The 26,012-nt window shown below is 45.1% G+C and overlaps 1 protein-coding gene across 13 annotated transcripts in view; it reads right to left on the bottom strand.

The window, feature by feature from the left end:
• Positions 1-26,012, bottom strand: part of LOC139557485 (membrane-associated guanylate kinase, WW and PDZ domain-containing protein 1-like) — a 169,916-nt gene that overhangs the window by 47,207 nt on the left and 96,697 nt on the right. For 6 of the 13 annotated variants that reach the window (XM_071372451.1, XM_071372375.1, XM_071372393.1 and 3 more), the window contains exons 3-13: positions 17,657-17,776; positions 16,799-17,005; positions 16,267-16,308; positions 15,140-15,350; positions 14,770-14,852; positions 13,297-13,332; positions 9,841-9,898; positions 8,867-8,970; positions 7,893-8,012; positions 6,997-7,182; positions 6,077-6,709 (exon numbers count right to left, since the gene is read on the bottom strand). In XM_071372451.1, coding sequence (XP_071228552.1) covers positions 6,077-6,709; positions 6,997-7,182; positions 7,893-8,012; positions 8,867-8,970; positions 9,841-9,898; positions 13,297-13,332; positions 14,770-14,852; positions 15,140-15,350; positions 16,267-16,308; positions 16,799-17,005; positions 17,657-17,776 — 1,800 coding nt within the window. The remainder of the gene's footprint in view (positions 1-6,076; positions 6,710-6,996; positions 7,183-7,892; positions 8,013-8,866; positions 8,971-9,840; positions 9,899-13,296; positions 13,333-14,769; positions 14,853-15,139; positions 15,351-16,266; positions 16,309-16,798; positions 17,006-17,656; positions 17,777-26,012) is intronic. The other 7 variants (XM_071372423.1, XM_071372486.1, XM_071372433.1 and 4 more) reach the window with 4 other exon arrangements.

The raw sequence follows: 26,012 nt of genomic DNA, 5'->3' as shown, positions 1-26,012 counted from the left end.
CTCATCTGTTTTCTCCTCCTCTGATCCTCTGATATCCCTACATCCTTTCTCCCCTCTCATCTGTTTTCTCCTCCCTTGATCCTCTGATATCCCTACATCCTTTCTACCCTCTCTTTCCTCTCATCTGTTTTCTCCTTCCCTGATCCTCTGATATCCCTACATCCTTTCTCCCTTCTCTTTCCTCTCATCTGTTTTCTCCTCCCCTGATCCTCTGATATCCCTACATCCTTTCTCCCCTCTCTTTCCTCTGTTTTCTCCTCCCCTGATCCTCTGATATCCCTACATCCTTTCTCCCCTCTTTTTCCTCATCTGTTAACTCCTCCTCTGATATCCCTACATCCTTTCTCCCCTCTCTTTCCTCTCATCTGTTTTCTCCTCCTCTGATATCCCTACATCCTTTCTCCCCTCTTTCCTCTCATCTGTTTTCTCCTCCTCTGATCCTCTGACATCCCTACATCCTTTCTCCCCTCATCTGTTTTCTCCTCCTCTGCGGTGGTTGAGATGCTAAGCCATAACAACAGCAGCAGCTTGCCTGTGGTGGTGTATTGTCCAATATTCCCAGCCTAACAAACAGGTGAATGAATGCCTTTAAAGCACCGGAATGGGACTCTGACAAGTCGACAGCAATAGGTAAAATTATCTGGGCGAATAATGAGTGAGGCTAAACAGGGCTAGATCTAGCCTAGCTCTCAGCTATTCTCCTCACAGTGGCTCTGCATGGCCTGCAAATTAATACAACAGATGCTGTCTGCACCAACTCTCCCATCCCTGCAGACTACTGACTGGTACACCCATTCACAGACTAGCTTCAAGTAAATTACCGGGAAGCGTTAGTCTAGTGGGGCTAGAATGAATTATGTCAGCAAATCAGAATGTCTCAAAAGGTAGGTGAGAGAAATGAGCACATTAGACTAAATGGAGGGATTGGCTTCATAATGGCTGCTTTGATGAGAGCTAGAAATCACATCGCCTGGCCTCAAGAAGACAAAAGAAGAATCCAGTGAGAATCTATTGTTGTGTTGCGGAGCCAGTGAGCTAACCTGCAGTGTTGAGGGACTCACACCCAGAGATGGGAGAGGAGGTGAGCAGTGTTACATGCACAGGTCTTAATGTCCTGAGATCCCCGGGATTGGACCGTATACTGTACGTGTGGGCAGGGATATGTACACATTGGCAGGGGGTGCGGTGGTAAATGAGAAGGGGCCAGATTTCTGCCAAAAGGTTGTTTGGCCTGGAGAGAGGAGAGAGAGACACAGAGACACAGAGACACAGAGACAGACACACAGAGACACAGACAGAGACACAGACAGAGACACAGACAGAGACACAGACAGAGACACAGACAGAGACACAGACAGAGACACAGACAGAGACAGACAGAGACACAGACAGACAGACAGACAGACAGACACACAGACAGACAGACAGACAGACAGACAGACAGACAGACAGACAGACAGACAGACAGACAGACAGACAGACAGACAGACAGACAGACAGACAGACAGACAGACAGACAGACAGACAGACAGTGAGCAGAGTGAGCAGAGTGAGCAGAGTGAGCAGAGGAGCACAGAGCAGAGTAATTAAGACAGACCTGCTCGATCCTGCTCTCTGCGGAAGGGGCAGCCGATGTCTTAGCCGTCTGATCCACACACACAAACACAACCCCGGAGCAGATCTCAGAATGAGGGGTCTGCCTGGAGAGCCAGGATCACTGAGAGAGCAGTGCTCTATGACATGTCATAGAGCCATAGATGATGAAAATGTCATATTTGTACTACACATACATGACACTCATATAGGTTCACCACATGTTTCGAAGCAATCTTCTGCTGAGCAGTCCTCTCCTTTCCAGAGTAGTGGCACACTATGCACACAAAATGTGCCTTAATAATATCAGCTCTGTCTTCCATTCATCACACAGTGAAGAATGATCCTCTCTAACCGTTCCACCCGCGCTGCTCTCCGCTCTCTGGTTCAGGGAGCCCCGGTTAAACCAACAAACATTTTGTTTTATTGACCATCCATAAAAAGCAGAGCATTAGGGCTGTAGCGTTGTATAATGGTGGTCATTATTAAAGCAACGTAGGAAGAGGAGGGGAGCAGTTTGTGAGAGCAGAGTGCTCAGCCGATGTTCCCTTTCTGAACACTTAGCTTTACACGGCTGATGTTCAGGTCTTTCAGTTCCACAAATTCAGCTCCAATGCCAGTTAAGACCACTCTGTATGTCTGTGGAAACACTCCAATTACATGTCTCTCTCAGTGGGAGTCAGGGCTCTTTGTGAAGGTGGGTTCTTGGTAGTGGGTACTGTCTGAGGATTGGAGTGAGAGACCAAAGTTCAATCATCCCCCTCATACACTGCATCTTCTATTCAGATCTTTTGTGAGACAGTTTTTCTAATCATACAACCTGTGTCAAAAGCCCGGCCCTAAGTTCTCATTAGAACGTTTAACTGACACACAGACAGTCTCATCCACACGCATGCATGCATGAACTATGGGGGTGCCACAGGGTTCAATTCTCGGGACGACACTTTTCTCTGTATATATCAATGATGTCACTCTCGCTGCTGGTGATTCTCTGATCCACCTCTACGCAGACTACACCATTCTGTACACAGTTGAAGTCAGAAGTTTACATACACCTGAGCCAAATACATTTAGACTCAGTTTTTCAAAACTCCTGACATTTAATCCTTGTAAAAATTCCCTGTCTTAGGTCAGTTAGGATCACCACTTTATTTTAAGAATGTGAAATGTCAGAATAATAGTAGAGAGAATTATTTATTTGATCTTTTATTTCTTTCATCACATTCCCAACTGGTCAGAAGTTTACATACACTCAATTCATATTTGGTAGCATTGCCTTTAAATTATTTAACTTGGGTCAAACATTTTGGGTAGCCTTCCAAAAGCTTCCCAGAATAAGTTGGGTGAATTTTGGCCCATTCCTCCTGACAGGGCTGGTGTAACTGAGTCAGGTTTGTAGACCTCCTTGCTCGCACACGCTTTTTCAGTTCTGCCCACACATTTTCTATAGGATTGAGGTCAGGGCTTTGTGATGGCCACTCCAATACCTTGACTTTGTTGTCCTTAAGCCATTTTGCCACAACTTTGGAAGTATGCTTGGGGTCATTGTCCATTTGGAAGACCCATTTGCGACCAAGCTTTAACTTCCTGACTGATGTCTTGAGATGTTGCTTCAATATATCCACATAATTTTCCTGCCTCATGATGCCATCTATTTTGTGAAGTGCACCAGTCCCTCCTGCAGCAAAGCACCCCCACAACATGATGCTGCCACCCCCGTGCTTCACGGTTGGGATGGTGTTCTTCGGTTTGCAAGCCTCCCCTTTTTCCTCAAAACATAACGATGGTCATTATGGCCAAACAGGAATATTTTTGTTTCATCAGACCAGAGGACATTTCTCAAAAAAGTACGATCTTTGTCCCCATGTGCAGTTGCAAACCGTAGTCTGGCTTTTTTATGACGGTTTTGGAGTAGTGGCTTCTTCCTTGCTGAGTGGCCTTTCAGGTTATGTCAGTATAGAACTCCTTTTACTGTGGACATAGATGCTTTTGTACCCGTTTCCTCCAGCATCTTCACAAGGTCTTTTTCTGTTGTTCTGGGATTGATTTGCACTTTTCGCACCAAAGTACGTTAATCTATAGGAGAGAGAACTCATTCCTGAGCGGTATGACGGCTGCGTGGTCCCATGGTGTTTTTTTTTCTGAGGTCTTGGCTGATTTATTTCGATTTTCCCATTATGTCAAGCAAAGAGGCACTGAGTTTGAAGGTAGGCCTTGAAATACTTCCACAGGTACACTTCCAATTGACTCAAACAATGTCAATTAGCCTATCTGAAGCTTCTAAAGCCATGACATCATTTTCTGGAATTTTCCAAGCTGTTTAAAGGCACAGTCAACTTAGTGTATGTAAACTTCTGACCCACTGGAATTTTGATGCAGTGAATTATTATTATCTGTCTGTAAACAATTGTTGGAAAAATTACTTGTGTCATGCACAAAGTAGATGTCCTAACTGACTTGCCAAAACTATAGTTTGTTAACAAGAAATTTGTGGAGTGGTTGAAAAACGAGTTTTAATGACTCCAACCTAAGTGTATGTAAACTTCCGACTTCAACTGTACATCTGGCCCTTCTTTGGACACTGTGTTTTAACAAACCTCCAAACGAGCTTCAATGCCATACAACACTCCTTCCGTGGCCTCCAACTGCTTTTAAATGGTAGTAAAAGTAAATGCATGCTCTTCAACAGATTGCTGCCCACACCTGCCCGCCCGACTAGCATCACTACTCTGGACGGTTCTGAATTTGTGGACAACTACAAATACCTAGGTGTCTGGTTAGACTGTAAACTCTCCTTCCAGACTCACATTAAGCCTCTCTAATCTAAAATGTAATCTAGAATCAGCTTCCTATGCTGCCAAACATAACCTCGTAAAACTGACTATCCTACCGATCCTTGACTTCGGCGATGTCATTTACAAAATAGCCTCCAACACTCTAGTCAGCAAACTGGATGTAGTCTATCACAGTGCCATCCGTTTTGTCACCAAAGCCCCATATACGACCCACCACTGCAACCTGTATGCGCTCGTTGGTCATCTACACGTCTCTGCTAGGTAAAGCCCCGCCTTATCTCAGCTCACTGGTCACCATAGCAACGCTCACACGTAGCATGCGCTCCAGCAGGTATACTTCACTGGTCATCCCCAAAGCCAACAGCTTCTTTGGCCGCCTTTCCTTCCAGTTCTCTGCTGCCAATGACTGGAACGAATTGCAGAAATCACTGAAGCTGGAGACTCATATCTCCCTCTCTAACTTTAAGCATCAGCTGTCAGAGCAGCTTACCGATCACTGCACCTGTACATAGCCCATCTGTAAATAGCACACCCAACTACCTCATCACCATATCGTTATTATAATTTTTTTGCTCAATTTGCACCCCAGTATCTCTACTTGCACATTCATCTTCTGCACATCACTCCAGTGTTTAATTGCTCAATTGTAATTATTTCACCACTATGACCTATTTATTGCCTTACCTCCCTAATCTTCTACATTTGCACACACTGTACATAGATTTTTCTATTGTGTTATTGACTGTATGTTTGTTTATGTGTAACTCTGTGTTGTTTTTGTCGCAATGCTTTGCTTTATCTTGGCCAGGTCACAGTTGTAAATGAGAACTTGTTTTCAACTGGCCTACCTGGTTAAATAAAGATGAAATAAAAATAAAATAAAATAAAATGAACGCACGCACACACATCACAGCTAGGATGGAAGAAATTTTGACACCACAATTTGATCTCAACGCAACTTTGTGTGATACCTATAAAGTAACAGACATAGACCATAGTGTAGACAGTGCCGTGTCAGAGAGAGGAAAAAGACAGAGAGAAAGACAGAGAGAGAGACACAGATATTAAAAAGGCACAGAGAGTGAGAGAGTGAGAGAGAAAGAGAGAGAGACAGTGTGACAGAAATGAGACAGTAACACAGAAAGACCCACAGGAGGAACTGAGGAACCCAGCTACATATTCATGAGACTTTCTGACCTGGAACAAGATCTACGCTTTCTCTCTTTACTGCTCTGCATTTTCTCTCACTCTCCAAATGTCTCTTCCACTAACAATCTCTGCAACCAACCCTACCCATTATTTGTGTGTAAATTTTTTGCATGTTTTAGCAACGTCCGGATTCATGACAATGGTGACGGAGAGAAGAGGCGGGAGTAAGAGGCAGGCTTGCCAATTAGAACTCAGATCTCAGCATGTCGTGGGTCTATGTCTTACCTCCACCTATCAGATCTCAGCATGTCGTGGGCCTATGTCTTACCTCCACCTATCAGATCTCAGCATGTTGTCGGCCTATGTCTTACTTCCACCTATCAGATCTCAGCATGTCGTGGGCCTATGTCTTACCTCCACCTATCAGATCTCAGCATGTCGTGGGTCCATGTCTTTCCTCCACCTATCAGATCTCTGCATGTTGTGGGTCTGTCTTACCTCCACCTATCAAATCTCAGCATGTTGTGAGGATGTCTTACCTCCGCCTCTCTGCACCAGCATGCTGACCTCACTTCCTTTGGGGCACTTGCTGAGCAGGTCCACCACTTGGTTGTGGCTCATGCTCTGGACGTTCCTCTTGTTCACCTCCACGATAATGTCCCCCTCCTTCAGGCCCCTGCAGCGGGGGTAGTCCACTATCTGTTTGACCCTCTGTCCTCCCCCTGCAGGGCTGTCTGCGATGGTGAACCCAAAGCCTTTGTCTCCCTTCTCCATGTGCACTGTGATCAGCTCCGGCTGCGTCGCTATGGATGACGCCAGCGTCACAGAGTCGCTGAGGTAACCGTGCGAGCTGTTGGACGCCACCTCGGCGGAGGAGGGACTGTGTGGTCTCGACTCCCTCATGCCATTAACGGGGCCCCCAGTATGGCTGCCGTGGCTGGACGGGGAGTCGTAGCTATCCTGGCCATTGACGATGATGGGCTCCTTGTCCACGATCGCCACGGAGGTCACCATGCTGGTGTTGGGGTCGTCGGGGTCAAAAGGAAGGGGGTAGCCGCGGCACAGCTCCAGGTTGACCATGGAGCCAATATGGATGGACTGGAAGACCTTCACCACCTGGGCATGGGTGTAGCCTAGCACGCATGTGTCATTGACACTCACGATCACGTCACCTGGGGGAAGAGAAGAAGAAATTAATGTTGGATAATTAGCTCCATGTCAAAAACTAAAATCTTGGAAGTAACACAAACTGTAGAACGCCTACAGTACACTATAAAACCTACACCAGTCAAGTGTCACCAATCCGGATCCTGGAGAGCACCAGATTCAGCTAATAAACCAATCAATCAACCTTGATTAGTCAATTGTTTTAGTGTGGGTTGGAACAAAAGCCTGCACACTCTGTAGCTCTTAAGGAGTTGGTGAACACAGGGAAGGGAAGGATAGAGCGGCGGCCCACCTGTCTCCATCTTGCCGTCGAGGGCAGCAGGCCCATCCAGAACCAGACTCTTGATCTGAAGGAACTCATCAGGCTCGTCGCCCCCGACAACGGTGAAGCCGAACCCCCGGTGGCTCTTCCTCAGTTTGGTGTTGATGAAGGTTCCCTTTAGCTCTGCTGGGTTCCGTGTGAAGAAGGGCTTCCCTCCTGAGGAACACACACACACAAGCCTTACACACCTTTCATAAGAACCCGTTGATCTCATGTGCAGTGCTAGGCAAAGAAGGAGGGGCTATCCTACACAGTCTTGGCTCTGGATCAGTGAGGGCTCTGTGAGAGATGTGTTGGTGTGACAAGCTCCATGAATTATAAAGAGACTGATTATGATTGATAGATTAATTAGGCTAAGAGGGATTCAAAGAGCTAGGGGGTACCAGCCTGTCTGTGCCTGAGAATGGGGGTAATCCTATGGTAAATGCCCCAGACTGTGCCCCAGCCTCAGTCTGTGAGGCTGCTATCCCCTATGGAGAGATACACTTTTGGGTAGAGAGGGAGAAGGGGAGAGAGAGATGGAGAGGGGGAGAGAGAGGGAGAGAGGGAGGGGCAGAGAGAGAGGATGGGGCAGAGAGTGTGAGAGGCAGAGAGAGAGAAAGAGAGAGAGAGAGACAGAGAGAGAGGAGATCGAGAGAGACAAAGAGAGAGGAGATCGAGAGAGACAGAGAGAGAGGAGATCGAGAGAGACAGAGAGAGAGGAGATCGAGAGAGACAGAGAGAGAGGAGAGAGAGAGACAGAGAGAGAGGAGATAGGGGTTGAGGGAGTAAATTGATGAGGGAACAGGAAACACATCCACAATGTTGCAGAGAGAAATGGACCAATACCCTCATAAAACTAGGATATTAACCTGGCCAGGACTTACGTTTGGGCCCGATGAGGGGCGGCAGTGGGGGTCCAGCCTGGGGATCCCTGTAGGTCTCCTGGTGGTTGGCGGTATAGCTGGCCAGCGGGGCACCAGCCAGGGTGGCGTCCTCTATCCATTCTGGAACAGCAAAGGGCATACTTCCTGTCTCTGGTGCCTGTACAGTTACACCGATTCCTTATGGTTCCCCACAATGGGTGGCTAGGAAACTACTGTACTGCATTGAGCCACAATGGCTGCCAATGAAAGTAATACCACGTAATCCAATCTCTGACAGATCTAAATGGCAGCCTCACTGTGTAATGTATCAGAAGCTTAATTATTCTTCATTAGTATTCTCAGTATTAAGATTCAATCAATGAAAGAGTAAAAGTCTTCACAGATATTGAGCGTAAAGAGATATTGAGCTTAAAGGAGGAAAAGGCAGCAAGTAATCAAGTCAGAAGCGTATTTAGCTGAGCCTGCAGAAGGGGGATCAATAGCCTGGTCCCTAGTGGTGTGGCCTGCATGTCTAGGGAAAATCTGAGTGACATCGTACATCTAATATAGAAAGAGGTAAACCCAGGGCACACTCAGACTTAAACCACTTGTCCTGAAAAACCTTTCACTGGGAGAGCAAGACCCAGAAAGAATTCAAATATAGGGATACATTTACATTGCTGTAAAACACTCTTCAATGTATAATTGTCAAACCCAAACTTACCTAGAACTGCACACTTCCAAAATTATTCACATAAGCACAAATCCTTCGGAGAGAGAATCAGTGACACTTAAAACATTGTCAAATTAAACCAAAAAGACCTCTCTTCAAGGCCATTAAAATAAATCATAGGTATGCCTTTATGGTTTCTCAATAGCAAATCATAAAGCGCCAGAAGCAGAGTAGAGCAGAGCAGCAGGACAAAGAGACAGATAGGCACGATCACAGACATGAAGAAAGAAAGGAATGACGCCCGGCGGGGCTGGAAACGAACCTCGGATGTAGCGCTCACCTTCTGGTGGCTGCTGTTGCTCGAGCTGCTTCCGCCGCTTAGCCTCTACTATAGGGTTCTCATACTGGGTCTTCCTGTTAATGTGACTGAGAGAGGGAGGAAGAGAGGGAGGGAAAAGTGGAGAATGAGACAGGAAGGGAGAGGGAGAGAAAGATAATTGAGTCAGTGAAAAGTAGAGAGTAAGTAAGAACAAGGGGGATAATAACAGGAAAGAAATTAGACCAAAAAGAGAAAGAAAAAAGAACAGAAGAAAGCCAAGGGGATCAGGCAAGGGATGGAGAAGAAGGGATAAAGAAAGAGAAAGATTGAGTTACAGAGAGGCAGTGGTGAAAGAGTGAACACAATACACAGATAGACAAAGTCTCTGGTGGCCTATGCTCCAGGAGCCAAGGGCTCAAGTCACGTAAGTCAAGTCTGGTACAGACAATGCTCTGGTGGATCAGAGGAGACAGAGACGACGAGGCCTGAATATCAACAGCATCACACAATCACTGAGGAGCACTGCTTCAGGAGGTTAACACCACCACCACAACCACGTCATACCACAACCCGACAAGGAATTAAAGGAGCAGTACACCATAAGGAAATTACACTTCAAACAGTATGGAAACATTATGCAATTATGCATTAAACAGGAAACAATAGGAATAATGTATATTGAAAAATCTCAGACAACAAAACTGGGCATCTGCCTCGAAGGTATTGCTTTGAACAACATCAAAACATATGCATGTATTGCTATTAATGCACAGCCCCAAGGGTCTCGCACTAGATGAGAAACCCTGTGTCTAAATCATCATGACGGCAACAAAATGGCCTATAATCCCCAAAACAGCCTGCATTTGATGTTGTTTTGCAATGTTCCGGGGCACCGCTCAGTGTTAAATGCATTGTAAATGAACAGTACAGTGAGGTCATTTTAAATGCGACAGAGATGTGTGTGTGTCACCACTTACTCCACATAGTAAACACCATAGACTGGGTCATCTATTTTCTCCCAGCCTGTTGGCAGCTCTGGAAGAGAGGTAGAGAGAGGAGGAAACGGCACGTTGTTAGAGATGGTGCTCATTGTTAAGACAGAAGGTCACCAAATCCCTTTTCCTACCACACACAGCCTGTCAGTCACTGGGGAGTGAACAGGACTACAGAGGCTGTCCAGAGGCTGTCTGGACCTGGCTCTTGGCTCCTGGCAGGACACGGCTGACATTTAACACATCAGATAGACACTACGGGGGGATTTGACCGATCATGATCAACACCAGACGCTCAGATGGAGAAGAGGAGCTGGCGGTATATGTGTGTGGTGGTCTAAATGTCAATTTTGGTTTAAAAATGTGGTTTAAATATGTCACGTGAAGATATATTTTCTTATTGTTCATGGCAGTGTTGGTTCCGTTTTTCTGGGCTCCGTTTTATTACTTAACAAATAAGGAACACTCAAAATGTGCACGTATAAATCATAACAATTTTAATCAAAATACAGCTGTAGACAGAAGTCAAAGATCAAACATCACACATACAACTGATGTCTCTCCTGAGTTCTGCCCCATAGGAAAAGTCCAAGTTGCTTTTATCATGCTTGTAGTCAACCCCCTGTGATGTCATTACCTGCTACTCCTCAGACCAAGCCAATGCATACACAGCTATACAAACTTGCAAGAAATACAACAGTTCCAGTGTTTTCTAAGGCCTCAGCAGTAAAAGCCCACTCCCCCAAGTTGATTTATAGAAGTATGTCTGACTAGCCTCTTATCTCTTCTACTCCCCTACAGGGCTCTTTGTTTATCTTTGAAATGCTTTCTCACATCCCCCCCCCCCCCCCCCATTTCTTTATAAGAGGCACAGACTTAAAGACTGTGGAACAATTCTAAATCCTTACAATGAATATATTTATTGTTAATCTGTAGTCTAGGACCCTATAAATGTAGAGGAGGAGGGGTACCATAGCCCCTCCCCTTCTATTAATACAACATATTATAATCAGTTATTGTAATACATCAAACATTTGGTGCAGCCCCTATCGTGACCCCAATTTGACCCCATCAGCAGTAAGGGAATCTGATGTACAAGGTTGACCGACCTCGTTGATGTAGGTGTGGTGTGTATATAATGGTATTCAATGTTGTCCTTGATTGTTTTATCACTGTCTGTCGCATGGCATTGTAGAACTACATAAATCATGTATTTATTCACCGCGGTCTAATTCATTAATGACGAGTTATGTGAGAGGATGTTTTTAATTTTGTGTGTAACCAGGGACACTCGCATGTATATCTTCCATGACATCGATGCTGAGAATGAATGCAATAAAAGGCCTGACAACACTGCCATAAAATGAGACCAAATAAATCTGGACTGATTAGATAGAGACATGCATTAGTCATCTGTGAAGCTGCTGTAAAGGCTGCTACATTGATGCAGTCTCAGTATGTCTCAGTACGGCAGAGCAACTCATTATCTCTCCATACAGAGTAGTGTGATTAAAACACCAGAGATGGAGTTAGCTAGCTACTGTACCAATGGCTATAGGGAAACGTCAGAGTGCTGTAATTGGTTACAAACAGATATGTATAACTGAGTCCTCCGTTGTACAGTATCAGTCCTGCATCTCATTAGCCTCAGCCTATTACCTCAGCCTATATTCTGACGAGTGGTGTACACATTCCCTCCACCAGCTTTAGAGGATTTGGAGTCAAGGTGTTAAGCCGGGAGAGTGACGGCAAGGAATTAAGGGGGGGGTTGTGTTATGGTTGGAACATCCACAATACAGGGACTAGGCTTTAATAGTGTCAGATGTTCTGAAGGGGAACATTATACTTTGAGCCAGCAGCACATCACTCACTGTAAATTAGAATCACTCTGTATTTCACACCAGAGTGTCTGTATTTCTTTTTTTCTTTAAAATGTACTTTATTTATAGATTTGAAAAGAAAAAGACACACCCAAGACACATCCCTCCCTCCCGCTCTCACCCCCCCAATAATCCTCCCATCCCGCCCCTCCCTCCCTCCCTCCCTCCCTCCCATCCACCCAACCATTCCTCCCAAGACACATCCCTCCCTCCCGCTCTCACCACCCCCAATTACCCTCCCATCCCTCCCTCCCATCCACCCAAACTTTCCTCCCAAGACACATCCCTCCCTCCCGCTCTCACCCCCCCAATAATCCTCCCATCCCACCCATCCATCCACCCACCAGTGGCTGTATTTCTAAAGGAGATCCTGCCTGTGTGTTACTATTGCTGGATGCCAGAGCCATCACGTCTCTGCTGGCCTTTCTGATACTGAGTGGGTGTAGTGGGACGAATCTGACACTTCAAAAAGAGCTCCCCCTCTCCACGCTCCCCGGACAACCCCCACGCACACTCCAGCTCAAGGGTGACTAAGGTGATAAATTGTCGATTCAACTTTTTGCATCTCATTCTGTCTTCCTGACTATTTGATTTCTCCTGAGCGAGGAGTTGCACTACAGGGGCCAAACGTCTGCATTCCTATACACAACTGGAGTAATTGCCTTTCATAATCAATACGTATTGACTGTGTTCATCCAATCTAAGCGATGGTATTAACAATGGCTACTCCTACCTTGGCTGCTGTTCACAGCACGGAGGAGGCTAAACACTGGTCTAGGATCAGTTCACCCTCACTTACCTCAGACCTAACCTTAAACCAGGGGTGTTTTCATGTCTCCCTAGCAATTAATTGATATCACTGATTGACCTGTATTGCACACTCCTGGTTTCTCAGGTCTAAATCAATCTCTGATTAATAGAAAATAACAAACATTCTCAATAACTGATGAGATTGGAGGATTGTGACTATTCACCCAAGTATTCCCCACTGAAATAGAATAGTGGGTAGTAGTTTTCTGAGCCCATCTCAGAGCCATGGCTGTTTAAAGCCCCCATCTGGCTTCAGAGACTGATGCACCAGCAGACAGTGGTGGGTAAAGTGCTCTTTGCTATCCCAGTTTGCTAGCCCAGTTATAATATGAGCCCCAGTGGATGGAATGATGGGGCTTGAGAGTGAGAGGTCCATTTGACGAGAGGCCCATTAGGAAATGATCATCAGGTCAATGTGCCTCTCGTCAATGGTTCTCTCTATAATAGGGCATGCTGGCTCGCCGGGTGTGTGGGTTAACCCTACAAGAACTGCCCACTCAGCAGACACAAGCCTGCAAGCTCACACACACACACACACACATGCAAGCACACACAGACAATATATTACAATATATTTTCAACCATTTGATTATAATGTTAACACCCACCCAAGGCATAAAGGGAGAGATGTTATAAGCTGTAAGAAGCCAGGGTGACTTTGTCACTGAAGCAGTACAGGAAACATGTTATACAGTAACCAGGTTTCCCAGAAGACACAGCAGGGGGGAGGGGAGAAAAGAAAGAGCCCTACCTAGCTCACTGTCCAGCTCTTCTGTGTGTACCCCTTCTTCTCCAGGAGAAAGCCAGCAGACCAGGAGAGAGAGTGGAGGACCAAGTGTGGGGGGTGAAGAGACATGGGGGCAAGGAGAGAGAGCAGGGAAGAGAAAGAGAGAGAGCACCAGAGGGTTAGAGATTGATTTTGATTCCAAGCCTCAAGCAAGCTAAGAGAGCAGCAAAATTTGGCTCCATACATTGTAAAAACATAATGTGTCTGGAATGGTTTGTAAGGTGTCTGGAATGGTTTGCTCCCGAGTTGCGCAGCAGTCTAAGGAACTGCATCTCAGTGCTACAGGTGTCACTACAGACACTGGTTCGATTCCGGGCTGTATCACAACCGGCTGTGATTGGGAGTCCCATCGGGCGACGCAGAACCGGCCCAGCGTTGTCCGGGCTAGGGTTTGGCTGGGGTAGGCCATCATTGTAAATAAGAATTTGTTCTTAACTGACTTGCCTAGTTAAATAAAAGGATAAGTAAAAATCTAATAAATAAAAAGGTGTGAACCCAAGCTAAATCTATAGTAAAATCACTTCATGCATCTTGCCAATATCTGTCATATCTTTATATTAGTCACGGTCTGTAACATAACGTTAAACACACTTCCTACTTTGCCATTGGGTGACACTGTTTCGAAAAACCAGCTCCAGAAATCAATAGGTGCATTAAAGTGAAATAAATGTGTCATACCAGAGAGACAGACATACATTATAATACTGAACATTTTAGGTTGGGGCAGGTGAAAACAGCTGCCACTAAATATGAATCATAGTTCATGCACCATATGCTTGACAATATGAATACTCTCTCCATCTATCCTGTGTCCTCATGCAGCGGCTTGAGAGGACAGAACTAATAGGAGCTATCTCATCAACACAAGTACCTCCGAACACATGTAGAGGACACATGGTGGGGGAGAGGAGGGGAGAGAGAGACAAGAGGGAGAGATAGGAGGGAACAGAGAGGAGGGGAGATAGAGGTGGGGATATAGAGGTGGGGAGAGGAGGGGAGGGGAGAGAGAGGAAGGAGGAGGGGAGAGAGGAGGCGAGAGAGAGCAAGGAGAGGAGGGAGTGGAGGAGAGAGAGAGGAAGGAGAGAGTGGAGGAAGGAGAGAGAGGCAGATGAAGTGCTAGTGTTTTGAGTGGGTGGGTGGGTGGGCTTGTGTTTGCTCCTCTACAGTTCAAGGTACATATTTTATTGATGCTAGATGATGCAAATAACCCAGTCAGTCCTTCAGGCTGCCATGGCATCTTGCTCAGACGTTAGCACAGGCAGGCAGCACACGAGACCAGAATATTACTCTGTCTCATCTCATCTCACACTGTGGTGGCTCAAGTGTGCCATCTGCAGGCCACTCATGGAATCACAGATCTGACAGACAAGCATCTGATTTCACACACACACACACACACACACACACACACACACACAGAGCCTGTGGTGGACGTACCATCATCTTCACATTCTTCCAGGGGTTTGGGAGGCTTGTCCAGGCAGCGTGGGTCGATCCAGGAAGTTGTTTTTGTGTTGTGGCTATAGATAGACACACATGACAGAGTCACAGACAGACACATTGTTCTGACTGGGAAGACATCAAACACTCACTGTCTGAAAAACATCCTCACTTCCATGGCTAAATATGATACACACTGTGAAGTAATCAGACTCAATGTTAAAGGCAAGTGTCAAAAGTAGAAAGTGGCACAATATTTTCTTGAGAAGATTGTAATTTAAATACTATTACGGATGTTGGGTATAGAGCCATGTAGCCTATGTTATATAGTGTGTTATGGGGCGTAACGTGTAGATAGGATACATACTCTATAAAGTAGAGCTCTCCGTTCTCGGTGTAGGCCATCTCCCAGTTATCAGTTAGAGGTCCCAGGGGGTCCTCTTCTGTGGGAGGATGGCTGAGGTGTGTGTGTGTCTGCTGAGAGTCCTCCGTGGTGGATGACAATGTGTTGTTCACACCGTAGGACGGGGCGTTCTCACGCGGGGCGTAGGGATGCTCGTCAGGTTCACTCGAGTCTCCTGTGGGGGGAGGGTGGCGGGGAGAGGAAAACATGTGTAAACAAAATGCACAACGCACACACACATTCTGAGGCAATGACACTATAGTTTGGTGGCCTCATATGTGTCCAAACTCAGCCTGATACATGGGGCGACGTTGGACTTGTAACCAAAAGGTTTCAAGATCGAATCCCTGAGCTGACAAGGTAAAAATCTGTCGTTCTGCCCCTGAACAAGGCACTGTTCCTAGGCTGTCATTGAAAATAAGAATTTGTTCTTAACTGACTTGCCTAGTTAAATAAAGGAATACAAAATATAATAGAATAAAAAATACTGTCTAGTAGTTTAGAGGTAAAGGAATCTCTCTCCCTTTCACAAACACACACACTTGCCGAACACTTGACTACTGTTGTGGCTGACTGAGCGAGGCCCCTGATCTGACCTCTTGGGGACTGTGATGATTAGATTAGTGCACCTCCCCCCCACTCTTCCTGTTCTCTCTGAGGTCATCAAATCCTATTCACACCCCTGGCATCTGGCTGCCTTTACAAATACTGCTCACAAATTAACTACTCTTGGTCCAATCTGAAATCAAACCCACATCACCACAAATATTCTCAGACCATTGCTGAAGAGTAAGGGTCAGTTAATATGACCCAATCACAAATAACATACCAGGAGAGTGGAGGGGAATATATATTTTTTAAAGCACTGATATTCTAACACATAAGAGAAAAAATAACAAAACTAACAATGTATCCTGTACTCTCATATGAAAAATATGGAACATTACCAAACACAACAGTCACCAAACAGCAATCACAACATGTAAAAACCAGCAATCACAACATGTAAAAACCAGCAATCACAACATGTAAAAACCAGCAATCACAACATGTAATAACCAGAAATACGTGGCTCATACATGTAGACCAACCTGTGTTCACGAGCCTAGTATTTCTAGAACAATATGTATTATCTATTGCAAATACAAAAACAAGAGAAAACAGTGAGATGTTAGATGAAAACTGATATCAAGAACACACACACACACAGAGAACAAAAATAAAAACTTCTACAACACAGTTCTACAAGTAAGAAAATTATCATGCTCCTGTTCACAAGTACAATCAGTGGATACATATTCATTCACTCAAACAGCACATGTCAAATCATGTTGTATTAGTGACCATTAACTTAATTCAGACAGAAACAGACAGAAAGCCAGCATACTGGTTTCAAAGCCAGGTGGCACTATTTTTTCTACTCTCAGATAGACAGTGGCGGATGTAGACTGAACAACCAACTAACCACTCACCACACAAAGGACCACTTGTATCCTGCACTCTTTCCCATAGCCCAGCAGTCTCTCCCTCCTGCCCCCTCTCCCCTACCCCCTCTTCCTCCCACTCTCCTTTTCCCTCACCCACTCTCTAACAGTCTTTCCCTCTCCCTCCTCTCTCTCTTACCTGTTAAGCTACTGTTCATCTCCGGGAGTTCCTCGTCCTCCTCCAGGTCTACAGGCACTATTCCAGCATTTTGCATCTCATTGTAGGACTTGGTGCGTCGGGGAGTGGAGTGCTGGGAGCCCGGGAGGCTGTCTTTCAAAGCATCACTGGTAATCACTTTCCCACTAGGGGGCTGCCTTGGCGGCTTGGGTGTTCCATAATAGTTACCTAGGCAACAGGAGGACATTAGCATGTTTAGAAAAAAAGAAGGGAAGGGATAAAGGGGAAGGCGGTAGAAGAGGGGGGTATAATCACAGTCTTTGTATGCAGATGAGGGGACTAAGAAGGCATGACCACAGAGTTTCTTTTGGGATTTGTAGTCTAGTGCATTCTATTGGAGGAAGGGAGGAGGGTGTTTGTTTCCTCTGGGAGAGTGGAGCATTGTCTAGGCCTACTGACCAAGCTACAGTGACAGAACAGCCACTTCATTAAATGTGCATGTGAATGAATGGTATTTATGCATGACATGTGTAATGCTCCACAGGTGTTGATTGCGATTCTTCACTATTAAAATATACACAACACTGAAAGTTGCTTGCGAACAATGGCAGACACCTTCCCCTTCTCTCACGTCTTCGACCCCTTTCACACCGAACATAATGCCAGGGTAATGATGACTTTATCCTGTGGGAATGGGATTATACACACAGGGTGTGAATCCCTTGTAGTCTTGACTACTAAATGCAGAAGCCTGTTTAATTAAAAAACTCCTAGTACACTCACCTCCAGAGATATACAGCACACTACACCCACATACAGTAAATACCAAAGTAAACAACTTGTCCAGGATTCAACTGATGACCTGCTGCAGATAGTTACCTTCATATGCTCCTATTTCCAGAAGGGTCCCGCTCTGCTCCAAAGCCAGAAAGTCCTCCACAGGCAGGAAGTTGTAATCTATTCCAGGGACCTCTCCGTCACGTGGGGGGCGGGTTGTACCTGAGGAGCCAATAAGAGAGTGGAACGGGTCAGTCAACCAAGAAGATAAGACAATGTTAGGTGATGGTATGGCCAATATTGATGTAGCCTTCCACACAGGAAATGTGGCTAAAATTGGAGTGAGATTAACTCAGATATATGCTCCAATATAAAGCATGTTTAAATAGTCGGTAGTTAGGTTTTCATCCAATTGACAATAGATTTTCATACGAATATTCTAAAATAAAAATGATATGTACATTTTTCCATCAGAGAAATGTTTCCATCATATCTCTGAATCCTGGCTTAGGAATACCACCAAAATTTCAGAAATGTCCATCCCCAACTACAAAATTTTCCGCCAAGATAGAACTGCCAAACGGGGTGGAGTTGCAATCTACTGCAGAGATAGCCTACAGAGTTCTGTCATGTTATCCAGGTCTGTGCCCAAACAGCTCTAGCTTCTACTTTAAAAATGAACCTTTCCAAAAAATAAGCCTCTCATTGTTGCCGCTTGTTATAGACCCCCCTCAGCCCCCAGCTGTGCCCTGGACACCATATGTGAATTAATCGTCCCCCATTTATTTTCAGAGTTTGTACTGTTAGGCGACCCAAACTGGGATATGCTTAACACCCAGGCCAGGCCGTCCGACAATCCAAACTCGATGCCCTCAATCTCAGACAAATTATCATGGAACCTACCAGGTACAACCCCAAATCCGTAAACACAGGCACCCTCATAGATATCATCCTGACCAACCTGCCCTCCAAATACTCCTCTGCTGTCTTCAACCAGGATCTCAGCGATCACTGCCTCATTGCCTGCGTCCGTAATGGGTCCGCGGTCAAACGACCACCCCTCATCACTGTCAAGCACTCCCTATAACATATCAGCTAGAAGGCCTTTCTAATCGGCCTGGCCCGGGTATCCTGGAAGGATATTGACTTAATTCCGTTAGTAGAGGATGCCTGGTTCTTCTTTAAAAGTACTTTCCTCACCATCTTAAATAAGCATGCCCCTTTCAAAAAATGTAGAACTAAGAACAGATATAGCCCTTGGTTCACTCCAAACCTGACTGCCCTTGACCAGCACAAAAACATCCTGTGGCGTACTGCATTAGCATCGAATAGCCCCCACGATATGCAACTATTCAGGGAAGTTGGGAACCAATATACACAGGCAAATAGGAAAGCAAAGACTATCTCTTTCAAACAGAAATTTTCATCCTGTAGCACAAACTCCAAAAGGTTCTGGGACACTATAAAGTACATGGAGAATAAGAGCACCTCCTCCCAGTTGCCCACTGCACTGAGGCTAGGAAACACTGTCACCACCGAAAAATCTACGATAATCGAGAATTTCAATAAGCATTTCTCTACGGCTGGCCATGCTTTCTACCTGGCTACCCCTACAACGGTCAACAGCTCTGCACCCCCCACAGCAACTTGCCCAAGCCTCCCCCATTTCTCCTTCACCCAAATCCAGATAGCTGATGTTCTGAAAGAGCTGAAAAATCTGGACCCCTACAAATCAGCTGGGCTAGACAATCTGGACCCTCTCTTTCTAAAAGTATCCGCCACAATTGTTGCAACCCCTTTGACTAGCCTGTTCAACCTCTTGTATCATCTGAGATCCCCAAAGATTGGAAAGCTGCCGTGGTTATCCCCCTCTTCAAAGGGGGAGACAATCTAGACCCAAACTGTTACAGACCTATCTATATCTATCCTATCCTGCCTTTCCAAGGTCTTCGAAAGCCAAGTTAATAAACAGATCACCGACCATTTCGAATCCCACCATACCTTCTCCGCTATGCAATCTGGTTTCAGAGCTGGTCACGGGTGCACCACAGCCATGCTCAAGGTCCTAAAAGATATCATGAGCTCCATTGATAAAAGACAATACTGTGCAGCCGTATTCATCGACCTGGCCAAGGCTTTCAACTCTGTCAATCACCGTATTCTTATCGGCAGACTCAACAACCTTGGCTTCTCAAATGACTGCCTCGCCTGGTTCACCAACTACTTCTCAGACAGAGTTCAGTGTGTCAAATCGGACAGCCTGTTGTCCGGACCTCTGGCAGCCACAGGGTTCAATTCTCAGGCCGACTCTTTTCTATGTATACATCAATGATGTTACTGTTGCTGCTGGTGATTCTCTGATCCACCTCTACGCAGACGACACCATTCTGTATACATCTGGCCCTTCTTTGAACACTATGTTAACAAACCTCCAGACGAGCTTCAATGCCATACAACTCTCCTTCCGTGGCCTCCAACTGCTCTTAAATGCTAGTAAAAGTTAATGCATGCTCTTCAACAGATTGCTGCCCACACCTGCCCGCCCGACTAGCATCACTACTCTGGACGGTTCTGAATTTGTGGACAACTACAAATACCTAGGTGTCTGGTTAGACTGTAAACTGTAATCTAGAAACAGCTTCCTATTTCACAACAAAGCATCCTTCACTCACGCTGCCAAACATACCCTCGCAAAACTGACTATCCTACCGATCCTTGACTTCGGCAATATCATTTACAAAATAGCCTCCAACACTCTACTCAGCAAACTGGATGCAGTCTATCACAGTGCCATCCGTTTTGTCACCAAAGCCCCATATACTACCCACCACTGTGACCTGTATGCTCTCGTTGGCTGGCCCTCGCTTCATATTTGTCGCCAAACCCACTGGCTCCAGGTCATCTATAGGTCTTTGCTAGGTAAAGCCCCGCTTTACCTCAGCTCACTGGTCACCATAGCAGCACCCACCCATAGCATGCGCTCCAGCAGGTATATTTCACTGGTCACCCTCCAAAGCCAACTCCTCCTTTTGCCACCTTTCCTTCCAGTTCTCTGCTGCCAACGACTGGAACGAATTGCAAAAATCACTGAAGCTGGAGACTCATATCTCCCTCACTAACTTTAAGCATCAGCTGTCAGAGCAGCTTACAGATCATTGCACCTGTACATAGCCCATCTGTAAATAGCCCACCCAACTACCTCATCCCCATATTGTAATTTTTTTTATGCTCCTTTGCACCCCAGTATCTCTACATGCACATTCACTCCAGTGTTTAATTGCTAAATTGTAATTATTTCGCCACTATGGCCTATTTATTGCCTTACCTCCCTAATCTTACTTCATTTGCACACACTGTATATAGACTTTTCTATTGTTTTATTGACGGTAAGTTTGTTTATTCCATGTTTGTTTGTGTCGCACTGCTTTGCTTTATCATGGCCAGGTCACAGTTGTAAACGAGAACTTGTTCTCAACTGGCTTACCTGGCGAAAAAAAGAGACATTTTTTACTTGTTGTGGAAAAAAGTCTGTGCAAAATGACGTAGTGCACAAAAAAATTACTTTTGCGGTTAAATTCCCATGGACCGAATAAAAAATACAAGTTAAATTGGTTTCCATTGCATTTTCAACTTTACTGATGGTTTTGTCACAAAAAAAATGTGTATTTAGCTAACGTGCCTACTCTGGTATTGGCACCTGTGCTCCAGCCAACAGCTTGCAGATACAGTGTGGTTATAGCCTACATGATGAGATTATTGTGGACAAAGGTGCAAGATTATTTACATTTTTCCAAACGGCAGCCAAGCATTGATCATCATGTCACCAGAATAAGAGCCTAAATATTTATTGAAAGGAGCATCAAGCTCTACACCATGCACTTTCACCCAGGAGCGCAACTTTGGTTTTAGAAGTGGGGAGGGACATAATTATATATATATATATTTTATCCAGTCGGATAAACACTCCAAACAGCCTATCAAATTCCAATGATAAAACTGGGTGGGCCAAAAATGCAATCTCAGAATGTGGGGAGGATATGTCCCTCCGGTCCCCAGTGAAAGTTGCGCCCCTGCTTTCACCACACTGAAGTACATCATAACTTATTTAATCTGTAGCCTAATAACCTGCATGATTTTCCGAGTCGTAGTGGAAGGACCACACAACATAGCATCACGTGAAGTTTACGTTGATATGATGGTGATTATATCAATATTTGCGAAGAAAAGCGCTTCCACTGCCATTTCTCCTATAATTAATTTTACAGACACAAAAAGATCCCACCTAAAGTTTACTGACAAATATGCTGTTTCCATCCGGCCTGTTGTGATTTTTTATTCGACATGTACTTTACTCACATAAAAAGGTTGGATGGAAACCACAGGAACTTTGAGGCACCTTAATTGGGGAGAACGGGCGTGTGGTAATGACTGGAGGAGAGTCCGTGGAATAGTATCAAATACATCAAACATGGTTTCCATGTGTTTGATGTCATTCCATTTGCTCCTTGCCAGCCATTATTATGAGCTGTCATCCCCCTCAGCAGCCTCCCCTGATGGAAACCTGGGTAGTGTCATGATTCAAGCATGACACATAGCGACAAAATAATTCATTTAACAGTGACAATGACCACTTAAATTGGAGGACAACAAGTCAAAGATGAATCTTGTTTATTTATGCGTTCATTATGAGGTGAAAACCTGTGAGTCTGAGTAACACTACTGTGTGGTGTGTGGTGTGTGTGTGTGTGTGTGTGTGGATCAAATCAAATTATATTGGTCGGGTACACAATTTTGCATACATAATCCAAAACTTTTCAAAAATAACAAGAAATTATGACATTTAACATAGAGATGTATGCGAGGGGGACTGTTTGGCAATCAAGGCTGTGAACGGCTTTCCTGTGCGTGCTACTGTACATGTTATTGGATGCTGACAGGCGCCAGTTGGTGTAATCAGTATTAAACAGCTCTATGGTGCGTTGGTGACGAGATTATATAACACTGCTATGTTAATTGACGACAGGATGGCAGAGCCAGTCAAACTCATCTCTCGCCCACTATCTCGCTCTTATATCGCTCCTTCTCTCCATCTCTCTCTATTTCTGCCTTCTACTCTCCATTACCTAAACAATGTAGTTAAAATACTACTACTACTAAGATATTCTGCTCGACCCAATATTGATTGAGGTAATGCTTTGTCATGGTGGATTAATTAAAATACATACGCTTATGATATTTTCGAGACGTTTTTTTTTTTTTTACATACATACCATCGGTCTGCTCTACATGTTGCTTAGTACACCGTGGTGTCTTTACAAAGATGTCTGTCCACGAGGCAGCAGCTGCTTTCCCTTAAGCAATGGATTGGTAACCAAATCTCTCCTGTTTGTTCTCTTTCTCTTCAGCATGAGAGCAACAGCCTCCACTCCTCTATCGCCCCATCACTCCAGTGAGCTGATGAGAATATGGCTGCTGGTAAAAATAGCACAGGGAGCTGGGAGAAGATGCTGGGAAATGCTCCTCACCGCATTTTAATGACAGCTGTCAAATCAGACACGTGACGATAACTCACACACCCCACTGCCATGGTCTCATCACACCACTGTCATATTCTCAATCACTTCTTCAATATCATCTCCCCTGTAGCCACCGCTACATAGGAGATGTGACTTAATGGCATTGTGTTCTGTGTTCTGTTTACAACATAGCTTGTGTACGACATCACTGCGATCAGCGATTTAAAATCTCCGGCTGGTCATTGTTGTTCACAACTCATCCACTCAGTGCGGGGAAATATTGATGCGCAAAACAAACCCTCAAACAAAGCATGAACTTTATCAGAGAAACTTTGAAGCGTCTCCCATTGCAGACAATGCATCTGTAGAGTGTTGACCTTGGTGGAGGCTTCCCCCAGGATGAGTGTTCTACTAAAAAAGCAGACTCAGTAGAGTGCTGTTGACTCATCCCACCAATCACACGGCTCCCCTCGGACACAAACAGGAAGTGTGGGTTGTTATCAGTATTTCCAGGCCAAAAAAGCCTGCCTCTCAGCCCTCAGCCTCGGCCTGATTAGGACACTGTCATTCCTATTGAGTTAATGAATTCCCTGTCCCATACAAAGCTCAATTGATGTCTGCTATGGAAGAGAGAGTCCTTCTCAAAGCTCCTCAGAGTATCACTTTAACGAGTAGCGCCACAGCACAGGCCTCATTCGTTCCAGCCTGACCTCACAAACCCAGAGGAACACAAGAGAGCCCAGAAATAACCGTTACACAGTTATCATAATCCACACATCAACACACAATAAAGCCTTTGAGATTAGATGCAAGCGTTAGCCCACCGTTAACTCATGGCTAGAAGTACTGTTGAGATATGTCGGTGCAATAAGATCATCAGTAAAACAGTAGAATCTTGATTGATGATGAGGCTTTAAATACTGAGTAGCTGTCCACTCATAATGTACTATTTAGCATGGTAGCACAGTTATTTGTATGCTACAACATTAGAATGTTGTGTTAACCACTGCAGTGACAAACATGTCCTCACAAACAATGTACACTGATGAACCTTTTGTGTATGGAGTAAGGTAGTGAAAATTACAGACCTAGGCCATCTGTACATAAAAATGTAATTGCATTGCATGTAATGAGACATTCTGTTCTGTTGCTAAGGACAACCCTGGAATAACAGAATCACTCAGAAGCCAGCCTCAGTCTCCTCTGACATTGAGAGCTTTATTTCCTTATAATGTAGTTGATACCATTTTCATTTAAAGGCACAGACAAATGGAAGGCTACAGAGGCACGACAGAGCAGGCCCATATAAGAAACCCTAAATCAAATCAAATCGTTATTGGTCGTATACACATATTAGCAGATGTTACTACGGGTGTTGCAAAACGCTTGTGTTCCTAGCTACGACAGTGCAGTAACATCTAACACACAAATCTAAAATGTAAAATAATGGAATTAAGAAATATTAGGACGAGCAATGTCGAACTCCAGAGTATGTATGGCAGCTTCATTAATTAGTACCCGCAAAACACCAGTGTCAATGTCAACAGTGAAGAGGCGACTCCAGGATGCTGGCCTTCTAGGAACGCGTCTCCTTCCTGAGCAGTATGACGGCTGCATGGTCCCATGGTGTTTATACTGCGTATTATTGTTTGTACAGATGAATATATATGGTACCTTCAGGCGTTTGGAAATTGCTCCCAGGGATGAACCAGACTTGTGGAGGTCTACAATTTTTTTTCTGAGGTCTTGGCTGATTTATTTTGATTTTCCCATGATGTCAAGCAAAGAGGCACTGAGTTTGAAGGTAGGCCTTGAAATACATCCAAAGGTACACCTCCAATTGACTCAAATGATGTCAATTAGCCTATCAGAAGCTTCTAAAGCCATGACATAATTTTCTGGAATTTTCCAAGCTGTTCAAAAGGCACAGTCAACTTAGTGTATGTAAACTTCTGACCCACTGGAATTGTGATACAGTGAATTATAATCATAGTTAAATAGGATAGGCCTATGAAGTGGGTAAAACAGTATACAAACATTAAAGTGACCAGGGTTCCATGTTTATGTATACAGGCAGCAGCCTCTAAGGTGCAGGGTTAAGTAACCCGGGTGGTAGCCGGCTAGTGACAGTGACTAAAGATCAGGGTAGGGTACTGGGCAGTGGCCAGCTAGTGGTGCCTGTGTCTGATGGCCTTGAGATAGAAGCTGTATTTCAGTCTCTCGGACCAAGCTTTGACGCACCTGTACTGACCTCGCCCTCTGGATGGTAACAGGTGAACAGGCCATGGCTCGGGTGGCTGAGGTCCTTGATGATCTTTTTGGCCTTCCTGTGACAGCGGGTGCTGTAGATGTCCTGGAGGGCAGGCAAGTGTGCCCCTGGTGATGTGTTGTGCAGACCACACCACCCTCTGGAGAGCCCTGTGGGTGCGGAATGTGCAGTTGCCGTACCAGGCGGTGATAAAGTCCGACAGGATGCTCTCAATGGTGTATCTGTAAAAGTTTGTGAAGGTCTTAGGTGACAAACCAAATTTCTTCAGCCTCCTGAGTTTGAAGAGGTGCTGTTGCACCTTCTTCACCACACTGTCTGTGTGGGTGGACCATTTCAGATTGTCAGTGAAGTGAAGCTTTTCACCTTCTCTGCGGCCCGTCGATGTGGATGTGCTCCCTCTGCTGTCTCTTGAAGTCCACGATCAGCTCCTTCGTTTTGTTGACATTGAGGTTATTTTCCTGGCACCACCCTGCCAGGGCCCACACCTCTTCTCTCATCATTGTTGGTAATCAGGCCTACCACTGTTGTGTCGTCTGCAAACTTGATGATTGAGTTGGAGACGTGCGTGGCCACGCAGTCATGGATGAACAGGGTGTACAGGAGGGGGCTGAGCAAGCACCCTTGTGGGGCCCCTGTGTTGAGGATCAGTGTCGTAGAGGTGTTGTTGCCTACC

Source organism: Salvelinus alpinus, chromosome 2 (genome assembly GCF_045679555.1).
Source record: "Salvelinus alpinus chromosome 2, SLU_Salpinus.1, whole genome shotgun sequence".
Taxonomy (NCBI): domain Eukaryota; kingdom Metazoa; phylum Chordata; class Actinopteri; order Salmoniformes; family Salmonidae; genus Salvelinus; species Salvelinus alpinus.
The sequence above is the reverse complement of the archived record's forward strand: the minus strand, read 5'-3'. Positions and strand labels throughout refer to the sequence as shown.